The following is a 13,022-nucleotide window of genomic DNA, read 5'->3' as shown; positions in this document are numbered from 1 at the left end:
TGCCGGGCAGGGTTCGATCCCAGTCATGGTAAAGTTTTTTTTTTCTTTTTCATTTGTTAGATTTGCATGTAATTATAATATTGACATGCTATAATTAATCTTTTATAACAATTTGATTTTTTTTTCTCTTTACTCATTGAATTTATCGACGCTAAGTCGGAAAATATTTAAACAGAGCCATAAACTTTCTTTTTGTATAAATACATTGATAATAGCCTGTGTTTAACAACTTATACATCTTTACATGTATTAACAATGTTATGTTATTAACAAGTTAATCATATTATTATCAACATTGAAAAGTAGTTTAAACAATCCGTGGCGAGTTCCGGCACTTCGCTGGCAAGCTCTACCCCCACTCCCTATGCCCAAGCCTGCAGCTTATAATTTTTAAGCATATATGAGCGTACTGAAACCATAACAGCTCAGTGGTTACAGCATCGGTCTTTTATTTTGCTAGCTAGGGTTCGATTCCAGTCATGATAAAGTTTTTTTTTTCTCTTTTATTTGTTAGATTTGCATGTAATTATAATATTAACATGCCAAAAGTAATTGTTTACAACGATTTGATTTTTTTTTTTCTTAATTATTTATGTAATTGATCGACGCCGAGTCGGAAAACATATGAACAGGGTTATAAACACTTTTTTTACTATAGCTATATAAACGTAGCTTTTTTTTAAGCAATTTAGAAATATTTAGAAGTAGTTGAAATAATCCACGGGGATTTCCGGCACTTCGCCGGCAAACTCTATCCCTACCCTTCGTACTCAAGCCTGCATTATACAATTTATAAACATAAACCTAATGTCAGAGATGATGTGTTAGCTCTGTGAGTAGAACACCAAGCTTTCATTTTACCGATTAGGGTTCGATCCCAGTCATAGCCAATTTTTTTTTTCCTTTTTTTTTCATTAAAATTTTATATAAATACAATAATTGGTTGCTTATATAAGTTCAAAATTAATTCCTATTGTCTTTTAAAGACAACACTTTCGAAAAAAGAGAATTCATAGTAACTCGTTCCTCACCCTCAGCTTATTTTCAGAAAAACAAGTTGTTTTCCGTAATTAATTGGAAGAATAATTTAATCAGATATATGAATTAATTTATAAGTATATAAAGTCACTTAAGCAAAAAAAAGAAAAAACAATTGCCTATGACTGCGATCGAACCCTGCCCAGCAAAATAAAAGATTGATGCTCTAACCACTGAGCTATTATGGTATCAATAATGTTAAAGATGCTTGAAAACTATAAGCTGCAGGCTTCGGCACAAAGAGTGGGGGTAGAGCTTGCCGGTGAAGTGTCGGAACTCGCCGCGGATTGGTTAAACTATTTTTTATTGTTAATAAGTTGTTAAAAAAGGCTAGTATCAATGTATTTGTACAAAAAAAGGTTAATGACCCTGTTCAAATATTGTCTCATTTGTCATCGATTAATTGAAAAATAATTTTACATAAAAATTGAAATTTAAAACTCATTTTCGGCATGATAAAATTGCAATTACATGCAATTTGAATTAAAAAAAAAAAATTTCCGCAATTGGAATCGAACACCGTTCAGTAAAATAAATGTCAAATCTTCTGACTACAGAGCCAACATATTTTCATTTGCTTTGTTTACGTTTAGATATCATAAGCTTCAGGCTTGGTAACAGAGGGTGGGGAATGTGCTTGCTCGTCAACTGTTCGAACTCGCAGTCTGCTCTGAAAAATAAGACGGAGATAGATAGATATATTCTCTGCTCTGTCTTGCTCGAAACAGATTATTAAAAAATTTGTAAATTTCTTGGTGCCCTAAGGCTCCCTTTTTGTAGTGCATCCCTGAAAATTATCATTTTTCGAACGATTTCTCTGTTACCTACTCAATTTCAGTTGACGTCAAGCTTCGGCCTTTTGCCGCACAACACGAGGGCGTAAAGTCAACTCCGGGAAACTTTCTGACTTCAGCCCAGCCTTAATGAATGAATAAATTATTAATTAGTTGATAAGTTAGAATGGTTCATCGCGTTTTTAAGGCTGGGCTGAAGACAGAGTTTCCCTTAGAAAGTTCCTAGCAAATTTTTCTCTACCAATGACGGCGTCAAAAATGGATGAATTTAGTTAAGGCTGGGCTGAAGTCAGAAAGTTTCCCGGAGTTGACTTTACGCCCTCGCGTTGTGCGGCAAAAGGCCGAAGCTTGACATCAACTGAAATGGAGTAGGTAACAGGGAAATCGTTCGAAAAATGATAATTTTCAGGGATGATCTACAAAAAGGGAGCCTTAGGGCACCAAGAAATTTACAAATTTTTTAATAATCTGTTTCGAGCAAGACAGAGCAGAGAATATATCTATCTATCTCCGTCTTATTTTTCAGAGAAGACTGCGAGTTCGAACAGTTGACGAGCAAGCACATTCCCCACCCTCTGTTACCAAGCCTGAAGCTTATGATATCTAAACGTAAACAAAGCAAATGAAAATATGTTGGCTCTGTAGTCAGAAGATTTGACATTTATTTTACTGAACGGTGTTCGATTCCAATTGCGGAAATTTTTTTTTTTTAATTCAAATTGCATGTAATTGTAATTTTATCATGCCAAAAATGAGTTTTAAATTTCAATTTTTATGTAAAATTATTTTTCAATTAATCGATGACAAATGAGACAATATTTGAACAGGGTCATTAACCTTTTTTTGTACAAATACATTGATACTAGCCTTTTTTAACAACTTATCAACAATAAAAAATAGTTTAACCAATCCGCGGCGAGTTCCGACACTTCACCGGCAAGCTCTACCCCCACTCTTTGTGCCGAAGCCTGCAGCTTATAGTTTTCAAGCATCTTTAACATTATTGATACCATAATAGCTCAGTGGTTAGAGCATCAATCTTTTATTTTGCTGGGCAGGGTTCGATCGCAGTCATAGGCAATTGTTTTTTCTTTTTTTTGCTTAAGTGACTTTATATACTTATAAATTAATTCATATATCTGATTAAATTATTCTTCCAATTAATTACGGAAAACAACTTGTTTTTCTGAAAATAAGCTGAGGGTGAGGAACGAGTTACTATGGATTCTCTTTTTTCGAAAGTGTTGTCTTTAAAAGACAATAGGAATTGATTTTAAACTTATATAAACAACCAATTATTGTATTTATATAAAATTTTAATGAAAAAAAAAGGAAAAAAAAAATTGGCTATGACTGGGATCGAACCCTAATCGGCAAAATGAAAGCTTGGTGTTCTACTTACAGAGCTAACACATCATCTCTGACATTAGGTTTATGTTTATAAATTATATTTCTAAATTGCTTAAAAAAAACTACGTTAATATAGCTATAGTAAAAAAAGTGTTTATAACCCTGTTCATATGTTTTCCGACTCGGCGTCGATAAATTACATAAATAATTAAGAAAAAAAAAATCAAATCGTTGTAAACAATTACTTTTGGCATGTTAATATTATAATTACATGCAAATCTAACAAATAAAAGAGAAAAAAAAAACTTTATCATGACTGGAATCGAACCCTAGCTAGCAAAATAAAAGACCGATGCTGTAACCACTGAGCTGTTATGGTTTCAGTACGCTCATATATGCTTAAAAATTATAAGCTGCAGGCTTGGGCACAGGGAGTGGGGGTAGAGCTTGCCAGCGAAGTGCCGGAACTCGCCACAGATTGTTTAAACTACTTTTCAATGTTAATAATAATATGATTAACTTGTTAATAACATAACATTGTTAATACATGTAAAGATGTATAAGTTGTTAAACACAGGCTATTATCAATGTATTTATACAAAAAGAAAGTTTATGGCTCTGTTTAAATATTTTCCGACTTAGTGTCAATAAATTCAATGAGTAAAGAGAAAAAAAATTAAATCATTGTAATGGATCAATTATGGCATGTCAATATTATAATTACATGCTAATCTAACGAATAAAGTAGAAAAAAAAATTGATTATGACTAGGATCGAACCCTGCCCGGCAAAATAGAACTCTGACGCTCTAACCACATGGCCAGCATAATCTCGATATTGAGTTTATGTGTATTTGTTTTTATACTACATGCTTGGATACGCCGACTTGGAATTGAGCTTTTTGATTAACATTTATACCTAATAAAAATGATAATAATGGATGAATATTTGTTGAAGTTATTTTCAGGTATTATATTAATTAATGTTAAATGAGTATCATCATTTTTATTTATTCTAACTGCAATAGTCATCAAAGTATAAGGCATTGTAAAGCGATACACTATGTTTACATCACATACATATATTACCGGTACACACTCATACACAAATTACTCACCAAAATGCAGGGCACCATCAGTTCTGGATACGGATTGAGCATTTTTTCAATATGAATGACTGAGGTCATCTGTGTGGGAATAGGGGTTACTCAACCACTAATAATAATAATAAGTCACATTTAATAATAATAGTTTATTAATTAACTTTGGTATTTGTAAAAATATAAATTAAGAATTATAAAAATGACTGTGTTGGCCACACGTGTGGTGGGTTGAAGATCACGCTTGAGAATCCACAACCGCTTCGGAACGAGGCATCAGCGCTTGCTTCCGCTGGCGACGCCTGGGCAAACTACTTGCGCCAGCGTCGGTTGGTCGACCAGGTAGGGAGTCTGAAACCCCCACAGGTACTCTCCCTCCAGTGTCCTGGACCAAAGGGGAAGGAAACGATACCTTCTTTTTGTTAGAGTACGTGCGAAGAGGTCTATCTATGTCAGTAGATGGACAAGAATCTGGATGAAACTGCGTGTCGTCGGCTTGCTGATCATCTGCATCAGTTTTTACAGAAAAAACTGGCTTCAAACGGTCAATTGAGATTGCTTTCTCTACTCCGTCCATGTCGATGATAAAGACACGGTCATCAACTCTCCTTACGATTTTATGAGGGCCAGAATAAGGAGGATCTAGAGGTCGTTTGACAGCATTAACTCGTACAAAGACATGAGAGCACACATATAAATCTTTGAGAATGAATGGTCTTTGTTTAGCATGATGTGCTGTAGGAGTAGGTCTAACTTTTCTGATGAATTCCCTGAACTTTTCCAGGAAAAAGTTAGGATCAGCTGGCATATCTTTATTGATGAAGAATTCGCCTGGAATACGGAGCTCTGTACCAAACATGAGTTGAGCTGGAGATGCGTTGAGATCTTCCTTGAAGCATGTACGAAGACCAAGAAGTACAGTCGGTAATAACTGTGGCCAAGATGTAGGAGCACCGCACATTAAAGCAGCTTTGACGGTCCTATGCCAACGTTCAATAAGTCCATTAGACTGTGGATGATATGGTGTAGTATGAATACGTTGTGCACCAACCATGTGAGCAAGAGCAGTGAACAGTCTGGACTCAAATTGAGCACCCTGGTCCGTGGTAATGGTGAGAGGAGTGCCAAACTGAGCAACCCAATGATTGAAGAACGCAGTAGCAATTGTGTCAGCTTCGATGTTAGCTAAAGGCACTGCAACTGGCCAGCGAGAAAAACGGTCAATCATTGTCAGACAATAACGAAGACCGTTGACTTTTGGAAGTTCTATGATGTCTAAATGGACATGATCAAAACGATTGTCTGGAACGTCGATGTGTTGTGAGCCAATTCGATTGTGTCTTTGAACTTTAGAGCGTTGACAAGGAATGCATTCTCTACTCCATAGGAGAACATCCTTTTTAATGCGAGGCCAGACAAATTTTTCTTTTAGTTGACGCGCTGTAGAGCGACCACTGGAATGAGCTGGACTGTGAATAATGTCAAAAGCTTGTTTACGAAGAGATTCTGGAAGATAAGGGCGAATCCAACCTGTAGAAGTATCACAATAGATCTGATGGCCTTGATAATTGAGGAGTTGAAGCTGGAGAGATCGATTGTCTCTTAACAAATCTTGAAGTTCCTGGTCAGCTTGTTGAGCATCTTGAATAGTTTGAAGATCCAAGGCAGTAGGCATATTGATAACATTTACTCTAGACAGAGCATCAGCTACAACATTGTGTTCCCCCTTGACATACACAATCTCAGTAGTGAACTCAGAGATAAAGCTAAGTTGGTTGAGCTGTCGAGGAGAAGCTTTTTCCAACTTTTGAGCAAAAGCATGAACTAATGGACGATGATCAGTCTTGACGATGAATGGTCGACCTTCCAGGATGTGACGAAAAAATTTAATGCTGGAAAAGATAGCAAGAAGCTCTCTGTCATAGGTACTGTAGCGGGTCTCTGCAGAGCTTAACTTCCTAGAGTAAAATCCAAGTGGTTTCCAGATACCATCTTCGAGTTGTTCCAAGGAAGCTCCAATAGCATGGTCAGAGGCATCTGTAGATAAAGCAATGGATGCTGATGGTGATAAAAATGTCGTGACAACAGCAGAAGAAATGCTGGACTTGCACTGTTCCAGGGCAGCTTTAAGTTCAGGTGTCCAATTGATTTTTGTTTTGTCACGCTTTTTAGCATTTTTTAAAAGCTCATTAAGAGGTGCTTGAATAGTAGAAGCTTTTGGAATGCAGCGACGATAATAATTAAGCATGCCCAGGAAACGTCGAAGGTCAGAGATTGTTTCAGGAGTTGGAAAGTTGAGAACTGCCTCTATTTTCTCTGATGGGGCTGTGAATCCGTCTTTGGTCAGACGATAGCCAAGATAGAGGACTTCTTTCTTGCCAAATGAACATTTGCTGGGATTAATAACCAGATTATTTTCCCGCAAAATCTTGAAAATGGCTTCGAGATGCTGTATGTGCTCTTCTGGAGATTTAGAAAAAACAATTAGGTCATCTATGAAGCAAGAGGCAAACTCGACGTTACGAAGAAGATTGTCCATGTGTCGTTGAAAGGTTTGTGTAGCATTTCTGAGACCTGGAGGCATAACACAAAACTCAAACATGCCAAATGGTGTTGTGACAGCTGTCTTAGGAATGTCTTCTTCAGCTACCGGGATCTGATAGTACGCCTTGACTAGGTCAATGGTCGAAAATATTGAACAGCCATGACAGCGATGCAGTAAGTCGTCAATCAATGGGATTGGATAACTATCCGGTACTGTTTGTTTATTGAGGCGGCGATAATCACCTGTCGAACGCCAGCCACCGAGTTTCTTGGTCACCATGTGAATAGGACTGGACCAGTCACTGCTTGAAACTCTGATACTACCATGTTGAAGCAGAAGATCAAAGTCAGCTTTAGCTGCTGCGTATTTTTCCCCTGTGAGACGTCGAGGACGTTCTGATACAGGAGGTCCAAAAGTGACAATATGATGACGAACTTTAGTTGATTCGCGAATAACTGGAAATGGTTTAGGCACAGTAATGTCGATAAATTTTTGCAAAAGTAGCCTGTAACGTGGTTCAATGTTGTTGGAAAAAGAATCTTGAGATGAAGCTATGGTTGAAATATTGTAGATTGATACTTCAGCAATGTAACCTCGCGTGGTGAGTCTGGTGGTTTTGTCAATGAGACATTGAGCTTGTAGATCGATGAGCAGTCCAAAGTAAGCTAAAAAATCAGCACCTATGATAGCATGATTCGTATCAGCAACGACGAATGACCGTTTAAAATCACGACGAAGGCCAAGCTGTAAAGAGTAAAGATGATTGCCGTAAGTATTGATGATGGAATTGTTAGCAGCAAATAGTTTGTAATCAGTCACTTCTAGCTTGTGACGAATCCAGGAACGCGGAATGATAGATAGCATAGAACCGGAGTCTACCAGGAACACTAGGTTGCTACGTTTATCACAGACAAAGAGGCGGTATTCTTTAAGAGGCTGATTGTTGTTGATCTCGCTGTCGCCCACCGCTGCTACGGACGACAGCCTTGCTAGTTTCCCTCAAACAAAAGTGATTGGGTAGCAGCAGGCTTGAATGTACAGGGTTGAACGCAGCGTCGCGCGCGATTGCCGTAATTATGATGATAGTAACAATGTCCTGCTGGAGAAACGTGTGGTTCCCTGGTTGTAGAACGCCCGCGAGAACGGGATCTACTACGATCATCACTAGGATGCAGCTTGTTTAATTTGTTGCACACTTCCTTTTGTTGAAGAGCTAAGTTATCTAAAGATTTTCTCATTCCTCTAAGCTCTGTTAGAATAGCGTCATCCAAAGAACTTGAGGCTTGTGGAGCTGTTGGAGAATAACTGGAATGAGTAGCAGCAGCCATGACGAACTGAGGTGAATCACCACTTTCCATTAAAGTATCAGCACCAGTAGCGAGCTCATCAAGTGAAGATGTGGCTTGAAAGACACGTAATAGTTTTTGAACAGTTGGAGGAAGTAGTGCTAACCAGCGAACTCTTAAAACATTTTCCGGGGCTTGTGCGCCAACCATGGACCGCATAAGCCTCAGCAGCTCTGAGGGTTTTCTGCCACCCAACTCAAGTTCAGCCAAAACTTTGTGTAGCTGCTTATCAGCAGAGTCTGCTAGGCGATTAATAAGCTGCGTCTTGAGGTAATTATATTTGTCTGTAGCAGGCGGTGTCTTGATGATGTCCGTAACAGCCAACACTGCATCAGAGGTGAGGTTGCTGACGATCAAATGATATTTCGCGTTATCAGCTCGGACGTTAAATGATTGAAACACTGATTCAGCTTGAAGGAACCACATCTCTGGGTTGTCCTTCCAAAACGTTGGAAGTTTGCAGTTCTGAATCGCTGACACTTCACCAGCATTGTGATCACCTGACTGCTGGCCAGAGCCTGACGAAGCAGCTTGGTTATCTGGTGACGTAAGTGGCATAGTGAAACTGGTATCAGATGCAGGTGGGCTACGAACTGGCGAATGATCCACTACCATAACCGAACGAAAGAATGTATGGCGTAAAAACGTCTATGAGTTTATCACACAGTTCACTTAACAGTTTAACACCGACCGAAAATAGTTTTTGCACACACAAAGACACTCAGTGTGAGGCACAAGGAACAAAGAACGAACTGCGTAGTAACAGTCAATCGTGACAAAGAGATATCACGTCGGGGTCACCAATGTGGGAATAGGGGTTACTCAACCACTAATAATAATAATAAGTCACATTTAATAATAATAGTTTATTAATTAACTTTGGTAATTGTAAAAATATAAATTAAGAATTATAAAAATGACTGTGTTGGCCACACGTGTGGTGGGTTGAAGATCACGCTTGAGAATCCACAACCGCTTCGGAACGAGGCATCAACGCTTGCTTCCGCTGGCGACGCCTGGGCAAACTACTTGCGCCAGCGTCGGTTGGTCGACCAGGTAGGGAGTCTGAAACCCCCACATCTGCGAGCATAATGCTGTCACCTATCAGAATTTTTTCAAACTAATTTTCCGGAGAATATCATCTGGAATACAAGATTTCTAATTATTTCTAAATTATTCAATTTTATACTATGAATTGATTTTTTTGACATTCAGATAGGTAGCAAGAACTGACGCAAACACGAATTTTGGGCGAAAAACGTATAAAAATGAAATAATTAGTGATTTTTCATTTGAATGATGTGGCCGCCATCTTGAAATTTAAGCGCGGCAAATCAATTCATAATTTTTTCATTATTCTTTCTAATTTTTTTAATAAAAATATTCACTATATACAAAAAATTGTTATTTACGTCAGTCCGGCATTAATTTTTCTGTAATTTGGTACCTAATTTTATAGAAATAATCGTAAATTGACGAAGAAATTAGAAATTTCCCGAACCCATATATTTGGATAGGGGGAATCAGTCGCCTTTCTGACTTCAGCCCAGCCTTAAGTTAGGACTCAATCGAAAGCTTATTTTATTCTTCACATCGGAAAACAACAATATAATTCAATTAATTATTTCATCATAATTAAAAATGAAGATGAAGATATGTTTTAAAGATAAGTTTTCCGATGTACATACTATTGTTCAGAATATTAAAAAAAAATTTTGTAATAAAAAAACGAATAAAAAAAAATAGTTTTGCGAGAAAAATTTTGGTTGATCATTCACAGAATCGTATTTTTTCCATCCTCGACAGGTGGCGCAGCAATGGTCTCTGAAAGGCATGGAATGATTATTGATTTTTACGACAGTGCGTATCAAAATTACTCAGGGGGCCTAAGACAAGGGACAAAGAGCGTTATGTCTTCTGTCGCAGTCTTATCCATTCCATCTTCCTGCGCATGTGTTGCACATAAAAAAGTATGAGTAGAAGTAAGAAAGCCTCATGTTAGTAGAAAAAGAGATACACAACAATCGGCAGCGAGTTCCGGCGCTTCGCCGGCAAGCTTTATCTTCACCCTCCGTACCCAAGCCTGCATCTTATGTTTTATATGCTATTATTATTTTAATTTGCGATGGCTCGGAATGCTGTTTTCCTCACGCTGCCACTATCTTCTCTACTTTACGTAACTAAATATGAAGCTCGGCACTACGGAGAAACTTGCAAAAATTTTTTATTACTGTCATTCTAAGGTCTTTTATAAATGAATCAATGTTATATGGCGGTAAAAATCCAAATCTTTTTAATTCTATTAAGAACGTACGCCTCTGAACATCGAATCTTTTACATCTCCAAAATATATAATTTAAATCTTCCACTTCTTTTTCACACTATCTGCTATCATATAGTATTTATGTAAATTTAAAAAATTTATTAGATGCTTACACACCTTAGATAAAATTTTTTCTATTTCTTCAATTTCCTCCCATCACAGAAAATCCTTTAACATCATTCAATATTTCAGGGAGCTCAATGAGCATGAGTGCAAATAAGGTGTCTTTTGCTTTATGAAAAGAGAAACATGTATGACTTTTAAAAATAAACAGTGAATAAATAAAAAAAACTTAGTAAAAGGGTAATAAGTTGTTTATTAATGCATATTTCAATAATAAGAATGACAAGGAATTTTTAAATTGTTCAGCATGACTGCTTTTTTTATAGCTCTCAGAGTATTGTATACGGATAAACACATTTTATTTCAGGCTATGCCCAGAATAATTTATTTAGTAAATAAAGTAGAACAACATTTAATTGTCATTAAAAATGAATTCACATATTAATAGCAAATGAAGTAATTATAGTATTTAAAATTAATTACATGAATGACTATTGATAATTCATACAATTTTTATATTCTTCTAAAAAGCAAACATAAAGTCTGCACAAGAATAAAAGATACTTAACAGTCGTTATCTTTGAATTATGCTTGAAAAATTATTAAAGTAGGTAGGAAATAATGAGTAGGTAGGTGTACTATTATGTTTTACATAATAACGTTCTGCAATTTGTATTTTATGTTATTTCACGCTGATTTGGCTTTTCAATAATAATCCTTCTAAAATTTAATGAATATGAATACTTTATGTCTACATGTTTTTAAGGTATATATGTAATTCATTCACAGTTTCTTTAAGAATAAAAACTAATTACGAAAAAATATGATTTATATGCGCATGAATTTTTTTTCCTAATTATTAATTTTAATAAAACAATGAAGACGTAATACTGATTATTGCAAGCTTGACGTGAAACACGGACGTTGTACGCGCATCACACACTAGAGAGAGACAAGACACTACACGGAGAGACACGCCCACCAATCTTACACGTACCTGTCGGTTTGTCATTGAAAAATGATATATATTTATCTACAACCGTTCCATTCTGTGTCAAAATTTATATTTCAACATTATTTACTTTTTTCGATTAAATTCGTTTATAACAATTATTAATGAATATTTGAAAATGTACTTGTTAAGTTGGTACTAAATTTGTATCGCGCGACACCTATGTAAGAGGATGAGATAGTGGAGTGAGGCAGTTGGAGCATAGCTGTTGCCGAGTAGATATGTAAAATCATTTTATGTTTAATAAAGTTTACGTTTTGTATTATTTAAAAAACAGTAATTATTATTTAATGAGAAATCATGAATAAATTAACATGGTAGCAGTCAGGTGGTTCGATAAAATCAAGAATTGAGTGAATAATTTGGTTGTTGAGTCAAGCTAAGGAAGGCAAAAGGAAAAGTGACGGTTGAAGTCTCCATTTTGCGGAATAGAAATTCGCGGAAAAATTTTTCAGTTAAAAATTTTTTTTGAAAAGGTACTAGTTTTGTGAGCAAAAATGTCAGACGAAATAAAAACTCCTATTTTTGATGGAAAAGACTATGAATGTTGGAAGAAAAGAATTACAATGATCCTGAAAATGAAGAAATGTGCAGATGTTGCAAATAGAAGACGTTTAGTGACGGACAAGGAGGAAGATTGGAACGAAATGAATCTGAAAGCAATAAATATAATATACAGTGGAATTTCAAATGATCAGCTACAATTTATTAAAGACATGGAAACGGCTTATGACATTATGAGGAAATTTGATGAGATGTATTTGAAACAATCGACTGCTCTTCAAATATGTGTAAGAAACAAATTGGAAAGACTTAGATTAAAAGATTTTGAAGATACAGCTACATTTTTTACTGAATTTGAAAAGTTAATTAATGAGTTAAAGAGTGCTGGTGCTACAGTCTCGGAAAAAGAAAAATTAAGTTACATGATCAAAATGCTCCCAAGTTCGTTGAGCTATGTTGGGGACCTAGTTGATGTTCTGAAAGAAAGTGATCAAACAGTCGAATATGTGAAAAGCAAAATTAAAATAGTTGAACAAAAAGAAAAAGAAGACAATGACAAGAATGGTGCAAGTGTATTCAAGACTGAGAAAAAACAAGATCAAAATTGTTTCAAGTGTGGGAAATATGGACATTTCAAAGCCCAATGCCCAAATACGAAGCCGGGCAGCAATTCATGGAAACCCAGGGGTGGCATGCATCAGCAAGGAGGCGGGCGACAACAAAATTGGCAGTATCGTGGCAACGGTCGAGGCAGTCGGGGTTCCAGTCAACATCGTCGTGGTGGCGGTTGGCAGCAAGGCTACTATCAGCGAACGGAAGATGGCAGCTCAAGTAGTTTCTGTACTGAGATTGAATCACATGAATCTATAGTAAATGGTTGCGATGATAAAGTAGAATGGCTACTCGATAGTGGATGTTCTGACCACATTGTTAATAATGATGAATATT

General features: G+C 36.4%; 1 protein-coding gene across 1 annotated transcript; it reads right to left on the bottom strand.

Annotated features, from left to right (window-relative positions):
• Positions 1-7,815: 7,815 nt before the first annotated feature.
• LOC118070352 (uncharacterized) lies at positions 7,816-8,787 on the bottom strand. Its single transcript, XM_035088904.1, has one exon. It carries the CDS (start codon positions 8,785-8,787, stop codon positions 7,816-7,818), a length of 972 nt encoding a protein of 323 aa, XP_034944795.1.
• Between the last annotated feature and the right edge of the window lie 4,235 nt (positions 8,788-13,022).

This window comes from Chelonus insularis, unplaced genomic scaffold (assembly GCF_013357705.1).
Source record: "Chelonus insularis isolate UGA/USDA-ARS -01 unplaced genomic scaffold, ASM1335770v1 contig_56_pilon, whole genome shotgun sequence".
NCBI classification, from domain to species: Eukaryota; Metazoa; Arthropoda; class Insecta; order Hymenoptera; family Braconidae; genus Chelonus; species Chelonus insularis.
This window is presented reverse-complemented; position numbering and strand designations above follow the sequence as displayed.